Source organism: Macrobrachium nipponense, chromosome 18 (assembly GCF_015104395.2).
Source record: "Macrobrachium nipponense isolate FS-2020 chromosome 18, ASM1510439v2, whole genome shotgun sequence".
Classification (NCBI taxonomy): Eukaryota; Metazoa; Arthropoda; class Malacostraca; order Decapoda; family Palaemonidae; genus Macrobrachium; species Macrobrachium nipponense.
Genome location: NC_087211.1, coordinates 71,800,637 through 71,822,494, shown reverse-complemented (window position 1 = coordinate 71,822,494; position 21,858 = coordinate 71,800,637). Strand labels below are relative to the sequence as shown.

Sequence of the window (21,858 nt, the reverse complement as noted above, 5' to 3'; positions counted from 1 at the left end):
ATATAAGATATATATATATATATATATAGATATATATATATATATATATATAATATATAGTATATTATTATTAAAATATAATGTATATATATGTTGTATGGGTTCACAATAAATAAATGATAAAATTGGAGATATCTGAGGAATCATCTAATGTCCACCACAAGTAATTCTTTAATTCTCGTTAAAAAAAAATGACAGAAAATGTAATTATGAATAAAATTTTCGTCCTAGTGAAGAGAGGAGTGTTGGCAAAGATTTTAGAATGATGGTACAATTTAGTCAAGGATGAAACGAAAAGTTTTCATACAGAAAGACATTATAATTTTTTTATCGTTATTTCCTTTAAACAATTTTTCATTCTTGCCTGTTCACATGACCTTGCTCTCCAATTTTGTAAAAAATTCCTAAAATCGAAGAAATTCATTGATTTTCTATTAATGTCAGGTTTTCTGTGTACTTTTCATGGCATTAAATCCCAATGCATTTGACCAATTCATTCTGTTTTTCTTTTCATTTTCCTGTCGCTACCAGTACCCTGTTTATCTCTAGTCTTTCATTTCTCTCCTTGTTCTGTACCCTACATTTGTTTTCATTGTTTGTTTGTTTGTATAGTGTTTTTACGTTGCATGGAACCAGTGGTTATCCAGCAACGGGACCAACGGCTTGACGTGACTTCCCAACCACGTCGAGAGTTAACTTCTATCACCAGAAATACACATCTCTAACAACTCTATGGAATGCCCTAGAATCGAACTCGCGGCCACCGAGGTGGCAGGTCAAGACCATACCGATCACACCCACGGAGGCGTTTTTTTCTTTTAGGTTCCCAATTAATTGTCTTTTCGCTGAATATTTAGTTATATTTTCCCCTACTACGGATAAACGTGTAAAAAGGGAGGGGGGAGGAAAAAAAAAAAGAGAGAGAGAAAATAACAGAAGAGACAAGTGAGAATATATTATCTCTCTGAATAGAAGAAACTTCGGAGAGAGAGAGAGAGAGAGAGAGAGAGGACAGGAAGTCCCTTGCCATCCATCGCAAGGCGCCAAGGGTCCCGGGCAAATCCCTCTCCCTGCCATTGTTTGTTAATGTGAGGGGAGGGAGCGAGGGTCACTGTCGTGGCTTTTCTTCTTAATTATACAATTACGATCGTCTCCTGAATCATGAAGCAGACTCCTCGTCTTCCTTTCGCCCTCTCTTGAGTCGTTCGTCATCGCCTTTATTTTTAATAGGCACGAGGCGACCGTGCCCATTCGACGACGACGACCATGGCGCCCAGCGATGAAAAATCACTTCGGTGGCTGCTCGCGCATGCGCACTGAAGTCCGGTGCCTCGGGTGGGGTTGCGTCTGAAACGGCAGCATCCGCCGTTACCGAGATAACTCTTGATGAAGTTATTCTTGTCAAATAAGTTTGTAATGTAACGTTATTTCACTTTACTTTTAACTCTATCATTTCCATTTGCATGAAAATATTTTGCCATTAATTAAATACTAAAGACATTCAGTCGACATAAATACATGTCACATAAACTTAGATAACATACTTGAAATGCTTCTTTACGAAAGTCGCCCAGTTTGTGATTGTGTATGCACAGTTTTGAAGAAAAAATACGAGATCATCCACATTCTTAACTACAGATTCAAAATACAAGAGAACGTAAAACTTCACAAATTTCCTAACATTCAACGAGACACCTTAAATTCAGGAAAGATAACCAAAAAGAACTATATTACTCCATCTTCACCCCAAAACTTGAAAGTATATGACGATACGGAACTTATCCTTCGATTAATCTTAAATATTTGCTTTCCATGAATCACCAATTAAAGCCTGCAAGGTCCAGTTATATGGCATACACGAAAGTCACGTACAGATCGCTTTCAATACATCTACTCTGACTTCTCTATTTCTTTATATTTTCTAACCAGCTTTCCAGTGAAAGTCTTGAAACCATAAAGGAAATGAACTGAATTTTTTTTTTTTCCACTTTATTTTTAGCCCTTACTGGACGGGTAATTACATCGATATACAACTCCTCAGGCCGGGTAAACTTTGAGGAGGGCCAATTGACGGGAAAAAATCAATGAAAAGAGGAAGATATGCAAATGCACATGGTGAAAGAAAAAAAAAAAAATAGAAAAAATTTCCCCATCTTCCACGAGAAGTTCAAGATTACTATTTACAACCCGTTTTACAAGACAATCGTAAATTTTACCAACTGATATGTTTTTTCTAATAAATATTTTTTATCTTATTTTGTAATATTATAATTATTACTCACACAATATCAAAACAGATAGCAAATAAAATCAGTCTCAAATTCTTATCATATTTGTTGAAAATATTTACGTAAATTTTACCGAGAACGAAGATTCAGAACTTTTATTTTTACATGTTTTTTCTAATATTTCTATGCACTTTTCTTTGTAAAATTACATTTACAACCGACATACTATCGTAAAAGACAAGAACTAAAACCAACAGCAACCCCTTGGTATATTTACGAGCAAATTTACAAAATGACGTCACGTGAGAGACAGAGACGTAATATCAAGGGTGGGATTCGAACTCACTTTGACTTCAAGACTGAGATTTCGAACTCTGACTTCAAGACTGAGATTTCGAACTCACTTTGACTTCAAGACTGAGAGTTCGAACTCAATTTGACTTCAAGACTGAGAGTTCGAACTCACTTTGACTTCAAGACTGAGATTTCGAACTCACTTTGACTTCAAGACTGAGATGACTCCTGCCATCATTACATATCAACAGTAGTTCAGGATCCCAACCGAAAATGAGAATGCCTTTCGTGAATGACGTCATTATTGGTATTATACAATTCATACCATTGGTAACGCGAGAGGCTGACTTCATTTTCATTTCCTGTGACCTTCCTTTTATCAAGAGACAACTGGAAGTAGCTTAGATTTAGAAGAAATTTACCAGAATGTTAAACTTCGTTCCCATTAGATAAATGGTATAATTGTTATATACATTCTTGACTACTAGAATCAATAAAAGGAATATGTAATTTTCAAAAATTGAGCAAATAGTATGAATAAAATATATCATGAATACTTATAAGTACAATATCAGATATCCATCGAATAAAATATAAGCTTCAAAATTAGTGCAATATAAAACTAAATATGAATACAAAAGAAAATAAATATCACTCGAAATAAGAGTAAAACCAACCATGAATCTAAAACTGAATGAAATAACGTGTTAAGTTAAGCGTCGCATTCTTTCCTGCCCGACCATTCCCACCTTCGCCCAGCCCAGCAACCGCCCACTCACGCCCACCTAATAAAAGAACAAAGCCACTGATTAATAAGGTTCATCTTTTAACCAAAGAAAAAAAAAAGAAGGGTACCAGGATTTGGATTAAGCCGCGGCTGGAGTATACATTACATCAAAGAACAATAGAGGGAGCTGAGAGGAAAGGACAAAGATTGTCATCAACGTGCCTGGAAAACTTAATTTTTTTTTTTAAATTCCGAATTCCGATTTTTCACTGATGGTTATGTACTTATCATGGAGGTTCATCAATATTCACGCTTTCTACTTCGTAACGGAACGCAACATTTTTCTTACTTGCATGCTATATGGAAATATCACTAACGTTTTCAAATCAATAAATTAACGATCAGTTTGATTTAAAGCGTTATAAAATTATATTGATAATTTTTAAACGTATAAACGCATATAGAAGGCAACAATAAATTTTACGAGTATAAAAACATACAAAAGAGCATAATATATTTTACATGTATAAATGCATACAGTAGGCAACAATAAATTTTACCCGTATAAAAGCATGCAAAAGAGCATAATAAATTTTACATAGTACATAAATGAATACAAAGACAATAATATATTTTACACGTATCAAATTAAACAGAAGAAATCCTAAATTTCACACGCATATATGCCTACAGAAGACAATATCCAAACACTTTATTTTAATTTTCTTGTTAAATTCAAGAGTTTAGGCATAGCTCTTTTTTTTCAACTTGTAACCACAAACTTTATGCAAATACCTATTTTTAAAAACATTAAAATATATATCAATATTCATCGTTTAGGTTGACTTTTCTTAAACAAGAGCCATAAATTCATGGGGCTTATATCTGACTTAATAAACTGATTTTAGATGGCAATCAGCTCATTTCTTATTTATATATGAAATAGGTATTTAATTACTACGGATTCAATGAATTAGTACTTTTATATTCAACGTCTTTGTATCATTTCAATTCGCTTTCTAGACGTGCCATGCAGCAAACATAAGAAACGTCCAGTTCTTTTTTGGCTGACATTCCCATACAGCAGGAACCTTCTGTCGTCTCATGTCCCATTTACATTTCATCTTGTTTTTTTTATTTCCTTCTTCCCCCTTCCCTCCAGTTTTCATTTATATCTGACAGCTATTTACCTCAAAGACCTTAACCTCAGTGTCGTTTCCTTTTCTTCGAAGGATTTCCTTCCCTTCCAATCCCCCTCCCCACTTTTCTTCTATATCCAGTTTCATTCCTTAAGTTTCCTCCCCACTGCAAATGGCTCTCCTACATCTTCCTTCTCTAACCAACTACATAAACAGTGGTTTTCTTTTAATATTTGTGCTTTCATCACATTAACTTTAAATTCTATGCAAACAAATCATACCTGGAAGTTTCGGGTATTCCTGAGCTTTTCCTCGCGTCTCTTCCAGTATTATTAGTCAAGATTTTTTAAACAATATATTGTACAACTTTAGCACAACATGTCATCTATCTTGAGCCTCTAAATCTCATCATGTGTCCATTTTTAAATTCAAAATTACCCCTGTCTTCACAAGCAGCCTCATTATCTCTCTGTCTTTGCAACAAACTCAAACATCTGTCTGCATTCGCTAATAATCACCTATAGTTTTCTTACCCTTTTTTTTTAAACCAAAAAACCGCATCAACTACCTGTCTTCACTACCAAGTTAAACGTCAAGGTATATCATAACTGTCAAACAACTTTATACTGTTCCTACCGCCAAATATTTTCAACAATATTTTCTATTAATTCGAAACATATTTTTACTCCTGTTTCCTCCCCTACCTAACTCCTTCACGCCACCCAACTCTTCAAATCTGGACAACCAACAACCCCCCACAAAAAAAAGCATCTTTCGACCCCCTCCACCAAATTCATCGTTTGATCCGCCTCCACCTCCAGCATTCCAACATTTCTTCGTAAGCCACTTCCTCCCTCGTTATTTATCCTCTTCTTCCCTTTGCTACTTTCTAAACAACCCTCTGTTATTCCTTCCGTTCCTCTTTTGATAAATACCGCTCGCGTGTCCGAGGAACACCCTCTCCTCCACCCTCCCAAATTGGAGCCATTGTTCTCGACGGACGCGAGGGCCGGCCTCGAACGACTATATAGTCGGTCAGACTTCAAGAGGAGGATGGAGCTACCCGGCTCTTTGCGTGCAGGCCCTGAGATGTCCCAAAGACGTTTGGGGGGTGGGGGGCGCCATGAGAGCAAGCACGCGCAGAGGAGCTTGCACGCACGCATAATGCGTGGGTATATGTGACTGTCCGAACCACAATACTGATTTATGTATTCCGATGTATGTATGATGTATGTATGTATGTATGTATGTATGTATGCACTATGCTTGTATGAAGGCTCAGGTGAGTGAAAAGGAGTATTGTGTGAGTGAACCACAATACGGATTTATGTATTATGCATATATGTATGTATGTCTGAGATGTGTGGCTGATTGATTAGTTTATGACCGTGATAAGTGGCAAGTGAAGTGTCTGGAATTGTATGTACTTGTGTGTTTGTGAACTAAAACGTGTTGTGTTATACGAAAACAAACGCAGATATACCTGTAAGTATGAGAGAGAGAGAGAGAGAGAGAGAGAGAGAGAGAGAGAGAGGGTGGGATTAAAAAAAATAAAGGTCTAAAAATACGACACTGAATAAAGTTAGATTCAGTGCTTTAGGCGTCATAAATAGCTCAATCTTGAATGGCAAAAATGCATAAAATGCATAAAATGTGTATCGATCCTTTCTGTTGACTACAGCTTTTTGCGATACTAAAATAAACATGATATCTACGTGTGAGAGATTAGAGGCCATTCTGAACCATACTTTACAAGGTTGACAAAAAGAAATGATTGTTATCACTTATTGTCGTTCACAGTTCTAAAACTAGCTTTAAAATAAATACACACGAATCATTCACTTAGAGGGACAATGAATGAACGAAAGAATGAATATGGGAAAGCAGACAATTCTCAAAAACTCAAATAATTTAGAATCATTTCATTTATAACCGATTCTTTCGATTTTAATTTATTCTGTCTTTTTCATCTAATACCGCATGTCAAGGACAACATACATAGACACAAAGTAAAAATAAATTAAATTCTTCGAATGTCGAAAGCGTTTACTTTTCGATACAGGCGACGGAGCGTAAAAATTAATGAATAAACAGTGAACGAGAGGCTTTTATGGACAAGGCTTTGTTAGTAATTCTGTTGGCGCGCGTTTCAGTCCATTGTTCCAGCTACCTAGTCCACAGGGGTTAATTCGGACCAACGTAATTAAGCACCCAATCTCTCTCTCTCTCTCTCTCTCTCTCTCTCTCTCTTCCTTGATATACATTCAAGTATATAATGGTGAAGTGCGAGTAAGAATGAACAAGTTTAATCAACTCTATTAATCTGTAAGTCAATTTTAGACTTTGGAATATCTATTTACTGAGATTATATGAATATGCATACGCGCTCTTCTGCAAATATAAACACATGAGGTCAAGAGGATGTATTACCGTGCCCTGTATAAAAAGTACAAACGAATACATGCAAGTATACATACAAGTACATATGTATAGGGCGACGGACTTCAACCCTCTTTAAGCCACATGACACCATATCAGGAGGAGGAGGAGGAGGAGAGAAAAATGCTAGTGAGGAGAAGGAGGAGGTGGAAGAAGAGGAATTGAAGGAGATAAATAGAAAGATGGTTAGGGGAGGACGTGAGTGAGGAAGGTGGGGAGGAACTGTAGGAGGAGGTAAGGTAGAAGAATGAGGAAAAAGAGGAGGTGGAACTCCAGGCATGGCGGGAGGCAGGAGGAGGAGGAGGAGGAGGAGGAGGAGGAGGAATAGGAGGAAGAAGAAGAAAGTGAGGAGGAGTACGGGGGTCTCGCGTCACACCATTGCGTGACCTCTGATCCATTCACCTGAGTTGACCTGACCTAATGCGATGGCATCTGGCGGAGTGGCTGGGGGATGAATCACGCTGATTAAGGGAGAAGGGGGAGGGGGAGGGGAGGAGAAGCCCCAGTGCGCCCCCCCTGATTGATTCACCTTCCAACCGAGGTGGGTTTTTGAGGGAGATTTTTGTTCACCGACTTTGATGTCCCGCGAGTGAATGGTTACCGATGATGGCGGATCCAGATATGACAGCGGCTCTTGAATAGAGGAGTTGCTTCCACAAAAGGGATCACAAAAATCAAAAGGGTGGATCGTTCAGGATGGAAGGTGGGGAGGGGGGGGGGTCGGATGGGGGGTGGCGTTTGGCGGGAGAATGGAATGGGGGATGGAGGAAAAAGAGCACCCGTATTCTAGGATACCTGTATTTACATGGAGAGAGAGAGAGAAAGACTCTATTTTCACAAAGAAATTATTAGGATAAATAATCTTTTATATACAGTATGTATGTGTATGTGTATACAATCCTCCGTCTATATATATATGATGTATATATATAATATATATATATGTATATATATATATATATATATATATATATATATATAATCTTTTATATACATGTATGTATGTATGTGTATACATAATCCGTCTATATATATATATATATATATATATATATATATATATATATAAAATATATATATATATATATATATATATATATTATATATATATATCATATATATGTGTACGTACATACATAGTGTGTGTGCGTGAGGCGAGGTAGCCCGACTAGAAGTCTAAAAGGGAAAAATTAAATCAAAGATGATATAAGTTTCCTCCTCCAACGGACCCTTCCAAAGCGATTTACTGTGACAATAAATCGCCCTCGAAGAGATCCTGTTGGAGGATGAAAATGCTGGTGGAATTCTTCATTTTATAATTTTTTTTTTTCATTTGATATTTCTGCCTCTGACTCTGAGGTGGCATCCATCGACAGTATATATGTTTGTACTTATTAAAATATCTATTCGTACACAGATTATTAATATATATATATATATATATATATATATATATATATATATATATTAGTACACTGTTGCTTTGCTGATCATTTCATTGCAATGTATATCACTGTGATTTCTTCTAGGCTCAACACCTACCTTAGTCAACTACGTCAAAGTTCAGCCGTTTCCTGAACAGTAGAATAAAAACACATTCCAGTAGACTGAGCTCGAAGTACATTTTTTTCTTTTTTTTAAACAGAACATATACAAAAAACAGAGTTGGTGGAGCAGCACAGCGAACGATCCGAGGGAGGGAGGCTTGACAGGAGAGGTAGTAAGACTAATATAGAAGAAAATAACCATAAATAAAGAAATGTGTCTGTAAAGTGACGTCACAGGAATGATAATAATCGCCACCTAGAGGACATCATAACACACCCAAAACAAGAATCCAGAAAACCTAAGCCAAAAAAGAGACCAAGAAGATCCAACCTATAAAAGTGACCTAGAAAACCCGAGCCATAACAGACAGAAAACAAAAGAGTGAAGTTAACGGCAAATAAATGTTCGTCAAAGCAATGAAAACGGTGGACAGACGAGTTATTCAAATAAAAGGTCTCCTTTTACTCTTGACAGCCAAATTGGTCTCTTTGACTCTGCAACCCTTGCAAAGACGGGGAAGCTTCTCGACCACCTTGAAAAGATCACGAGAGTGCGTTATTGAAAGTATTGCCGGACTGAAATTAATAATAATAATAATAAAAAAAATCCGGTTTCAAGCAACCTAGTATCCTTAACTAGCCGGGCACGGCAGAAACTTCAAAAACGGAATCAGAAATCTAATAGTACGGCGAGTCACTTGTCACTTGCTTCAGACTATAATCGCATTTTGCTTCATCAAAAACCAAATCATAAAAATAATTCATTCTTTTTTTCCTACAGAAAATGGCAACAGGTCTCAAACTGAACTGCCTTAGGCATTAAACTATAATAAAGAGATGTTTGCCAAAAACAACAAGTGAAATATAAAACCTATCCTCAAAGCAGCTGCAGTATTATTGCAAATCTGTGACGGGGATTGCACCAGAACGAACGGGTTCAACATTCTGCAGCAAAATGGCGTGAAATGGTGCTGATCAGATTTTTTCCATTTATACATATATTTTCAAAGTTTGTGTACGCACAAGCGCGTATGTTATTACATGGTACAATAATGACACAAGTTAGAGAAGGAAAATAATGAATGAAGTTTAAAGAAGAACGTTAGCAGTCAGATGGCAAGATGAAATTAGAAATGATACTGCATGGAAAAAGAAGATACTTCCACATGCAAACGAGATAATGATGAGGGGAGATTGAGATAGCAGATTCACATCACCGGTCCATCTGATGTCTAGGCCAGTCCCTAACGACGCTCCTGATTGGCTGTTGATAAGCCAATCACGGGGCTGGAAACTCTCAGTCTCTCTCGAGAGTTCAAATAGGCAGGATGTATGTTCCACCTCTCCCGAGGGTTACGTCTTTCAAAAGTAACCCCCAGGATAGGTGGAACATACATCCTGCCTATATGAACTCTCGAGAGAGACTGAGAGTTTCCAGCCCTGTCATTGGCTTATCACAACCAACGGGAGAACTGTACGTGATAGTGCCATATGGGCTCCTGTGGCCACTATATATAGGAGTTGGATGATCCGGACCTACTTGGATGAGAACTATGAAACAGGAGGATGGAGAAGAGAGGAGACTGTGGAAGGCAGCAAAGGAGAGAAAAAATATGAATAGTAGAATAAAAACAGGGGCCCTTGCGTCACAGATGTATATTTTGTGTGTGTGTATATATATATATATATATATATATATATATATATATATATATATATATATACACACATTAATAATCATTGCTTCAGAAGAATTGGTGGTCGTGCTAAGTGACTTGACGGCAAAAGTCGGTCACAAAGGAAGAAATGTCATAACTATAAGGTAGGGAGTGCCAAGAGTCATTGAGAATGATCTGCACTGTGGATATAAATGCTGAAATAAGGTTAATTACTAAGGATTAGTGGTATACAGCAAAGAAAATTCATATGATATATTTTCGTGCTTGTGACATAGAAAATGGTGATGAAAAACATTTGTTTGAAGAAAATGTTGATGGATATAGTTAAGAAAGTTGCTAGAGGTATGTGAATCTTTACTTGGATGAAGCTTAACTGAAAAGAAACCAGTTTGAACCAAAATGAAAAGGTAAACCTTAATCGAGATAGGAAAGCGTCTATAAAAAAGATTACAATAAACATGTCAAAGAATATTCTTAAGCTTTCGCAGTTTTACCAGAAGGATACTGTCCAACGGGAATTGCAATTTTACCAGAAGGATATACCGTCCAACGGGAATTGCTATTTTACCAGAAGGTATACCGTCCAACAGGAATTGCTATTTTACCAGAAGGATACTGTCCAGTGGGAATTGCTATTTTACCAGAAGGATATACGTCCAACAGGAATTGCTATTTTACCAGAAGGATACTGTCCAATGGGAATTGCTATTTTACAGAAGGATATACCGTCCAACAGGAATTGCTATTTTACCAGAAGGATATACCGTCCAACAGGAATTGCTATTTTACCAGAAGGAAATACCGTCCAACAGGAATTGCTATTTTACCAGAAGGATTGTCCAATGGGAATTGCTATTTTACCAGAAGGATATACCGTCCAACAGGAATTGCTATTTTACCAGAATGATACTGTCCAACGGGAACTGCAATTTTACCACAAGGATATTGTCCAACGGAAAAAGAATGAATGAAAAAAATAAAAACAAAGTGTCGTGTTGCGTTATAAAAAAAAGGATGAATATGAATTTGGTAGTAAAGGGCTAACCGAGTGAAAAGAGGTAAAATATACTGAAAGAAGTAAACACTGAAAGAGCAGAGAGCAATAGATCTTGGAATGAAAAATGCAAATGGAGTGACGCTGTCTGGAAGGAATGTAGTCCCTTGTAAACAGAGTGATACTTGGAAGCTGCAGATTGTGAAAAACAACAATGGCATATTCTAATTACGTACATTTCAGAATGCACCTGGAATGACTGTTGAGGAATTGCGAAGGTCAATTAAGATGAGCAGCAAAAAAAAAAAAAAAAAAAAAAAAATTAAGAGTTTATAAGATTATTAGTGAGATGCAGAGGAACAGTAGAATTAGCGCGATTTAATCATTGACCAGGTTGTGGACTTGACTGGATTCATAGAATTTAGGTTATAAAGCCAAAACATTTAAAATAGAGAGGAGAGCTGGAGTAGTTGCACAGCAAAATAAAAAGCGTCAGAAAACAATTAAGATGAAGACCATGGGCCTAAAGGTGTAACTGGGGAAAAACCCACAGTTTCACTTTGAAATAATAGTTGGAGTGGTCAGATAACAAGATGGGAGAAAGGAAGCGGGAATGGAGGTAAATCAAAAGACTATAAAAGGCGGGTGCAGGTAGCGGCTGAAGGGACGCTGCAAACATCCTTTAATAATGCCTACAGTGCACCGTGTGAGGTCCACAGAATACTCATCTCCCCCCCCACACCTCCCCCGGTTGACCACGGTGTGAACTATAGTAGATTCACATCAACCGTGCATTTGATATCTAGGCCCGTCCCTTACGACGCTCCTGATTGGCTGTTGATAAGCCAATGACAGGGCGGGATACTCAGTCTCTCTCGAGAGTTCACATGGGCAGGATGAATGTTCCAACTCTCCTGAGGGGTACGTCTTTAAAAAGCATCTCTCAGGAGAGGTGGCACACACATCCTACCTATGTGAATTCTCTCGAGAGACTGAGAGTTTCCAGCCCTGTGATTGGCTTATCAACAGCCAATCAGCAGCGTCGTAAGGGACTGGCCTAGACATCAGATGCACGCTTGATGTGAATCTATTATGGCAGCAAGGGTATAACCTTTCTTGATAAACATGGGAAGGTGAAGGTTAGGTTCAGAGAAAATAAGACAGAAAGTGTTTGTAATGAAGTAACTGTATGTACCTATTATTTCAAACTTAAGACGCAATGTGGAGGGTGTTGAGGATTGTATAGGGTATGAAGATTTTTTTTCTGTGAGTAGTTAGACATTTAAATCTGGAATCAATGTGTTACAATACGAAGAGCAAATAGTAACTGCACTGGTACAAAAGTTAGTCTGAGACAAGGATATGTTTTTAATAGTATATCTTTAATGAAGAGTTTGATGAGAGAGGACATGGTGGGACGTAAGATGAAGGCCTGCGCTTATGGGATAAGAAAAGGGGCAGTGAATGGAGTGTTGAGTGGTTGTTGCTAGCAGATGCGATGATGATGTCAGGTGGTATTAGTTTGTTTGTATGGTGTTTTTACGTTGCATGGAACCAGTTGGTTATCCAGCAACAGGACCAACGGCTTTACGTGGCTTCCGAACCTCGTCGAGAGTGAACTATCACCAGAAATATATATTTCTGACTACTCAATGGAATGCCCTAGAACAGTATTCGCGGCCACCGAGGTGGCTGCCCAAGACCAAACCGACCACGACACTGAGGGTGGTGTTAGTGAAGACAAGCGGCAGAAAGTGGTTAAAAAGTTTAAGCCTTTGTGAGAGGATGCATCTGAAAGTGAAAGATAGCGAGATCACACTTATGAGGATGCCTCAGAAAACATTCTGGTATTTTAGAGTCTCATTGATGACAGCAGGAGGAGAAACGTCAAACACAGAATAGGTGAAGCCATGAAATGAGCAAGATTTCGGTAAGATATTGTGAAGGGGGAGAGATTTGTCTATGAAACAAAAGTAGTGATTTCTGAAAAGTCTGTTGATCCAACACTTTATGGAAGTGAAGTGTGGAAGTTGAATGTGAGCGTAAGGGAATTGGCTGAAGTTGTTAAGATGAATGGATTTATGTAGTATATGTGGGGTAAGGAGACATAAGAGAAGGAAAAATATATAAAGATAAAAAATAGTATCAAACAAGATTGTTCAAGTGAAAACAATATCGAGGTGTGAATAATTTCGAAGTGGATTACTATATAAGAAGAGATATACATAGAAACGGGTCTGCTCAGTGAGTATGAGGAGGAGAAGGAGGAGGGGGGTGGGTGAGGTCAACTACGTACTGCTGATGTGATTTCTGTTTAGAAAAATTCATTAGTTTATGTGAAAAATTTCTACATAAGGGTTCGTCCTATTAAAGAACGAAGTAGCCAATGAATTCCATACACCTATATGTAAGATAACAGAAATATTAAATAAAACAAAAAATTCCAACAATTCAGAATCATACACAAAATTCCTTTCATACGATTGCAATTTACAGCCACGGAAGTTTCAAAACTTCTGATTAAATCTTTGAAATAACGAGAAATTGATGGGTGAAGAAATAAAACTAAACACGAACTTCCCCAACGGCCCCCCTCCCCCCAAAAAAAAAGAGCAAAAGGAAATTACCCGTTAAGGCAATTTTCTTATAACAATGTCTCCGAAAAAGTAGTCTACATTTAATGTCTGTTTCATCTGAAAGCAATTTAACGGTGAATGAAGGTAATGAGAGAGAGAGAGAGAGAGAGAGAGAGAGAGAGAGAGAGAGAGAGAGAGAGAGAGAGAGAGAGAGATGGATAAATCGCAATTGTGAGAGAGAGAGAGAGAGAGAGAGATGGATAAATCGCAATTGTGAGAGAGAGGGAGATACAATAAAGAATAAACAACAAATGAGAGAGAGAGAGAGAGAGAGAGAGAGAGAGAGAGAGAGAGAGAGAGAGAGAGATGGATAAATCACAATTGTGAGAGAGAGGCAGATACAAAAATGAATAAACAACAAATAAAAGAGAGAGAGAGAGAGAGAGAGAGAGAATATACTATCTGAAATGGATTACATTATGTCCACTGCCGTAAAATCCAACTACGAAAAAAATTAATTGCCTCTTGCATACCATTAATTCGATGCCTATGAAGCCGCTAGCCCATAGAACATAAACTGAAAGAAGAGGGTATGTAGGGGGTTGGGAGGGGGTGGGGCGGTTATAGTAGTCCTCTAAAGAAGTGTCCATGGTCGTTATGGCTAGGATCTCACGGACGGGAGATGCAGAAAAACAAAATAATTACCATTAAATTCAGTTCTACGAGAAGAGGCATTACGGAAGCATCGTAAAAATGCACGCGTCCCATACAGGTTTGGGAGAGGGGGGAGAGGGAGGAGGTAGTTGCTGTAAGAATAAAATGAGAGAGAGAGAGAGAGAGAGAGGGAGAGAGAAAGAGAGACTCAGGTCTGCCTCATAATTGAGGTGCTCACTCTTGATATCAACTCAGATTAGATTCCCCAATCTAAATGCCACAGTGATACGGGGGAATCAATTACCTTTGCGGAGCAGGTGTTCGCTCAACCAAGGCAATGCGGTGGGTGGTCAGTGCCAAGGGTGGGCGGGGCGAAGGCGGGGAGTGGGTGGAGATGTGGGCGGGGCGAGAGGGAGCATGCCGGTGATTGGCCGAGCCGGAGGATCATCAATCACTCGCTAATGGACTCGGCGCCGCTGACACAAGGATGCGCTGTTCCCTCGGCCGCACCGCCTCCCTCCACGCTGCGCTTTCATTGGTCAGCTGAGCGACTTCCACCAACTGCCTCCACCTGCAATCGCCAACCGCAGGGAACCGCGAGACACTCAAAAACCGACGGGCCCCGATTCTCTCGCTTCGAAATGCAGCAACGACGAGAAATTCGGACATTCCGTTCCGGTTGAAAAGGGAATCGGATTCCGAGGAATTGCGTCGAATCCAAAGTTGCGGAAACCGCGAAAACTCGAGGGACGAAGGAAACAGAAACAGGAGCCCCGTTACGAGCAAAAGCTGCCAAAGTATAGCGTCTCTGGGGCGCCGTGATGAAGTGTTGCATGGTAATAATGACTGCTTCCGCAAGCAATGCCTGCGAAGGATGTTTATGACTTGAGAGGGCCATGTGCTTGTAAAAAAGTGCTTTGAAACGAATGAGGAAAAAGATCGACCCCGGGACTGGCGTCCGCATTTCGCGTGAATCTGCCGCCAGGGACGACAGCAGCTCGGTAGGACCACCAGCTGGTGCAGCCATTGATAAAGGAATGCTAGGGTGAAGTGACAGTGCAAAGGGTGGAAGCTTAAATCATGGGCGTGGGCGAGTTGTGGGTGCCAGTCAGGGCTCCGTAAGAGACTCCGCCCACCGACAAGTGGGCGGCAGGAACCAGAATCCAGCTCAGTTGATGCCCCACAATTACAGTGTATCGCCACGACCTTTTGGGACTGTAATCTTGTGTGCCGCATTATTTCGCCCGCCCCCCGTCGAGTCGGCTGCCCTCTAATCACGAATTCTCGGCGCGTACGCCCGCGACAGCACGTGAGCTACACGAGCACGGGAGAGAGAGAAAAAAGCACGTGCCAATCGAGAAACTTTTAGATTTGTTTTACTGAAAAGATCTCGGGGATAGCGCGCGCGCGGGGAGTTGGGGACTGTCCTGTGACGAGACGCTGGAGGGAGTGGTGAGGGGGGAAGGTCCCAGGGAGGAGAGGGGTAGGAGGAGGCGGGGGAGGGGCACAGGGAGGCAGTAAGCCAGAAAGAAAAGAGAGAGAGCGAGACAGCGAGAGAGAGGGGGACAGGGGGGCGTGGCTCTTGAACAGTGCCACAAGTGCCATCATGATGGAGGTGCCCAACCTCATAGGGGGGACTACCCCATCCACCACCAGCGGAATTGGTGGAGGAGGGCTGAACACTCTCATCAATACCACCACCACAACCATCAACACCACAATTGGTAACAACAATAACAACAACAGCGGCAGTACAATGACCAGCGGGGGGCGCGGCGTCCCCTCCGTATTCTCCATATCTGCACTCGTCAATTCTAACTCTCCACCATCTTCTGTCACAGGTTAGTGACACTGACACAATGAATTGATCTCTAACCTACTCCTTTATTGTTTATGTTTGAGTGCGTGTATATGCACAGCAACTATAACTAAATACTAACTAATTATATATATGTATATATATATATATATATATATATATATATATATATATATATATATATATATACACACACACACAAAATAAATGTACGTATAATCTGGACTGTCAAATGAACCACAATAATTGGCCCTATCTAGCTATTACAGCTGCTCCTAAGATAACAACGCAGAAATTAAAACGCCATAAAACATATTATAGGTGGCTTTGATTCAGTCTCTCCTTTAAAACTACGCTTAAGAGCATGCAAGGACGCACACATTCTGTGTGTGTATATATATATATATATATATATATATATATATATATATATATATATATATAATGCAAAACACACTCTGAAATATGATTAAAAGTTATTCCCTAGGATGAGAATTTGAAAAAGTAACTGTCACTACCATGCTCATAAAAGATCTCATATATAACGGAACAAAAACTGACATCAATCAATTGTTTGATTACTTTTGGGTGGTATGAATGAATAAAGTTATTAAAGAAGTCCTATCATTCGTCTATGATTAACAGCTGTACAGCCAATAGCAAAATTGTGCCAGACATTTAGTTTAGTAAACATTAAACCTTTTTTTTATCACCACCACAACCGGAACTTTTTTGATAAGGTGGAACCAATATTTTCCTACTTACTCTCTTAATAGTAGCATTTTTCCTCCCTACTAACTTCTAGTATCATTCGCATCTACTTAAGTAGCCATTTGCAAGGACTACTTCCGTTTAAATATTCTTTTCTTTTCGTCCCTTGATCATCTGCCAACTGATCGTTTACATGCTTCCGCTACATATACTTAAACTCTGTATACTACAACTGGACATACTTAAAGTATAAATACATATGCAAATAGGCAGGCATACAAATACATGTCTGCAGGATTCATCAACGATTCCGTAGTAATAAGTTGCCGTACTTTTCTGGGCGCCAACCTTCTTGGAAGAAGGCTGAATGTTGAAATTCTGAATGTATGGATGCATGATGTCATATATATATATATAGGAGTTCGCAATTCAACACGCTACTAAAAGGAAGACTATACTTATGAACATATATTTACTCCGGGACACTTGTTTGCCTGCATATCTGGATGCATGCATGTATGAATATATGTATGCACGTGTACATAACATATATGTGCATGTAGTATGTATGTATGTCTGTATATATATATATGCAAAAAAAATTATTTTGGCTTGTACTTACGAAAGCATTAGGTCAGCTGCCTCTTGACGGAAGATAATTCAAAACTCGTCATGCATAATTATATTAATCTATCTAATAATGCAATATACAGCTTATCATATTCATATCAACCGGTATTAGAACAAATACAATAAAGTCCGCTTGTAGACGCACTGATTATGGCAGTTGTATTACATGAAGACAGATTATCAAATGAATATACAATGCAGCACTTTATTGTCATTAATTGCTCGTACAAAGAAACATATGAAACTATCTGCATACAAACTGCAAGAGACGCTGTTAGGAAAATCATGTTGTAGTGCAATGATATATTGCAATACCACCATTACCAATAACGATTAGTCAATTGTTTTGCACAGACCTCTACTAATATCATTGTTATGACAAATCTTGTTATTATTATTACTGTTAGTTTATTGTGAACACTGGCTTCAAATTGTAACGGTAACTTTTTCTTCTTCAGTATACCTTTCATAATTTTTTTTTGGCTTTGACTTAAACTTTTACTTTGAATGATTAACATCAATATTATTACTCTAAAGTTGCAAAATTCAGATTTTACGGTCAGAATCTGATTTACCCTTACACCTCTAAGGTAATTTTTCCATTTAATTTTAACAGCTTCTGTAGTTATTTGCTTGAAAAGTCCTGCTCTTTTTTTTATATTGCTGTAAATTAAATGGCTCACGTATGCAAATTCTAGGCAACAAAAGTGATTCAGTTAAAAGAATAAACGAGAAACTTTCATCACTCATCACTGAAGAATGTACAGACAAGCATCAGTACAAAAAAATGAAATTTTCAATAAATTAAATGTAAACCTACTACGATAAAAATAGGTAGATTTTCTTCCTTTAGATACCTACAGACTGACCCTAGAAAGATGAATTCATGTCTACCCCCTTGAAAAATCCAGTAACTGAAAAATCGGCAAAAATATCCAGGAAAACATTCTTAAATCAACTATACAGACCTTACAAATTCAATCTTAAAAAGTGCATATGATAATTTCAACGCCTTAAGAAGATCCAGAACAGACTGACTCACGCGACATCAGTATTTGTCGCTATAACAAATATGCTAAAAAAAACACCTAAAGATTAATCTGCAGATCGTTGGAGCTTAATGAAAGACAGCATTAAGTGGCTGTTATAAAGACATTGAAAAATATCCTAATATATCGTTTTAAATCATGGAACTTTTGCATGAAACAAGCCTCAAAGGCAAATTACCAAGGAGAGGAAGGTCCTGCAAAATACAGACAGTGTGTAAAAATGGGGATGTGAGGGGGAGATGAAAGCATACAGGAAAATTATTTGAAAACAAATACATGGAGTTGAGAGGACATATAATAAATAAATAATGAAGGTTATAAGATTTAACCATTTATTTCTCATAACGATTCTTGTCTATTATATGGCTTTGTGCATTATTATTATTATTATTATTATTATTATTTTATTATTATTATTATTATTATTATTATTATTATTATTATTATTATACAAACCAGTTTCATTAAACAGAATCCGCAATGAAAAAAAAGAGAGACAAACAAGACCACATGAAGAGAGGTGAAGTGCATAAAAATCCAGATGAAAGTAATTAAAGAAAAAACTTATAAAAAATTAAACCAATGAATAAAAACAAAAGGACAGCAATTGCGAAGTAGCTTAAAAAATTAGAAAGAGGGACCATGAGACCATAGAGTAGAACCCCATGCGGGTTTTTTCTTGCTTCTGTCTTACGTCGAAGGTCATCAATATTCTAGAACTACACGGTCATCTCTATTTATTTATTTTATACACTGGAAAAATACTGATTCACACAGGCATTCACCTTCAGCAAGATATTCAGGAAAAAATGCACAAATATATGCGTAAAAAACACCTGTGCTAAGTGACGCACGAGGCTCTACATACAACCGCGTGCCAAGATAATAATTATAATAAACTAATATATATATATATATATATATATAAATATATATAGAATTATATATATATATATATATATTATATATATATATATATATATACACACACACATATATAGATATATATATATATATATATACATATAACTATATATACATATATATATATATATTATATATATATATATGTATATGATATATATATTATTATATATTTATATGAGCGCCTTTTCATCTCGTGCACATATTCCCCGAGTTCATTTTGCGCACAGATAGGCAAGTAAGCATACCGGCATTAAGCGCCCAAAAGCAAATCTTCTTAATTAATATCTATCCTCTAAGCATGAAAAAAACGTGTTGCTATGCCACGCCTTTCAGGAACCATCGTAAAAAACTCATCTTCCATAATATGAATGTCCAAACTGACGTCATTATTCAAAGGATAATCCTACACTATAGGATAACACATTGCGTAAAGCTTCCGTGATGATCTTATAACACACAGGTAGCGACACTGAATGGTCAATTCTTTTTATGGTCGTTCAGTAAGATATCTCTCAAAGTTATAGTTCCACCTAAATCATCCTTTTACTTCAGGTTGGGCCAACAATGATTTACAATGAACTCATTTTCATTCCGGAAGATGGCTAAGAGTCATGTTAAAAAAACGTATTTCATATAAGTAATAATTTCTTTACGGAATAATTTATTTCCTCTGATCAATATTAACATGAATAGTATCTGCATTCACCATTTTCAATAACCTTAATTTACGCCGTGCTAAATGTTTATAATCAATATGGCTGTATTTACAAAACGCTGCACATTAAAGTACTGCTATCCAAAGTTTACGATTCGGTACAAAGGTCACCAAAATGGTTGGTTTGGTTATCACACTGGATGTTTCTCATTGTTGCTGTCTTAAAAGAATCTTATGACATTCGCTCTTCTCACGAGAGACAAGGCCTATCTCTTCTCTTCGGGGCTTAAGCCTACTCCTCTCTCTCCCTGTCTTTCCCGCTTTCTTCAAGTCTTTGCTTTTTTAAAAGATGTAGTTTCATCTCATGAATTTAATACTTATTGTTATTATTATTATTATTATTATTATTATTATTATTATTATTATTATTATTATTATTATTATTATTATTATTCAGTATCTCAAGTCATCCGATTAGACTGGGTGGTATTTATCGTGTGGGGTTCCGGGTTGCATCCTGCCTCGTTAAGAGTCCATCACTTTTCTAGTAGCACGCTCTTCTGCATGAGTCCTGGAGCTACTTCGGCATCTAGTTTTCCCAGGTTCCTCTCCATGGATCTTGCAATCGTGCCAAGTGTTTCTATGATTGTGGGTACTATTTCCACTGACATATCCCATATCCTGCTTATTTCTATTTTCAGATCTTGATACTTTTCAATTTTACTATTATTATTTGTACATAATTCCATGTAGACTAGACCACATGCCCCTGAATTCTTGACTGTCATACTTCCACAGAATTGAAGGGCGCCAGTGACCTCTAATGCCTAACGCCAGAGAACCATATCACAATCATTCAATTACCCAACAGAACGGACCCCGCCGTAAGCGAAAATAAACAAGCTGATACGCAAAGATACTGACAAAAGCGTACACGAAAATCAAATGAACAGAAATAACTAACTAACTAAATGGATAAATATATAATTAAGCATTTCAAAAAATATATCAATAAATATGGCACAGGACCATTGCCCTAGCCGGTAGCGTTACTGCCGCTCGTAAATTCGAAAGCGTTAGCACTCACGCCAACGTAAGATCTGCTCCACGGTTTTATTGTAAAGACAACGCCAAAACGTCTGTTGCTGGGCGTTTTGGCATAATGGGATTTTGAGGAAAGAATGACACATACTTGAGACGCTCAATCATAATAATAATAATAATAATAATAACTGAGACTACAAATACAGTAGTAAATATAAAATATACATAAAAAATACGTAACAATCTCAGCTACACTGAAACACTGCTAATCTCAATACATGGAATACTAACAGCAGTAACACAAATAATGACAGTGACTCGTTCATTGGTAAAAATGTTGTTGGCAATTTAGAACCCTTGAAAAATCTTAACGGAAACCTATCAACAAAGAAAAGAATTTTTCATTTCGGACTATACTGACGATTGGAAAAATTTTCAAAATTCCTGTGCATTCAGCAGTACCCTAGTAATTCTATGAACGTCCAAAAAGGTTCACTGTACAAGTTAAATTCAAAATATTCTAGAAAAGATTAATCGAATCGAGGCATGCAAAAAATAAATTCTTATGAAAGAAATCACTGAGCAATAAATTTCATAAATTCTAAAGGAAAGTTAATTGCACGCCAGAAGTAGATTTGACATATTGACGAATAATTCACCTAAGGGTACAAATTTAAAAACATTGCACAAAAGACTCATCATTGCGAGTTCCACATTAAACAAATATTACCAAAATAAGCACCATT

At 37.6% G+C, this 21,858-nt stretch overlaps 1 protein-coding gene across 1 annotated transcript in view; it reads left to right on the top strand.

Annotated features, from left to right (window-relative positions):
- Positions 1-14,797: 14,797 nt before the first annotated feature.
- Positions 14,798-21,858, top strand: part of LOC135197141 (homeobox protein aristaless-like) — a 338,826-nt gene continuing 331,765 nt past the window's right edge. The window contains 1 exon segment of the mRNA XM_064224111.1: positions 14,798-16,118. Within this exon segment, the coding sequence (XP_064080181.1) occupies positions 15,884-16,118 (235 nt within the window). The 5' untranslated portion in view covers positions 14,798-15,883.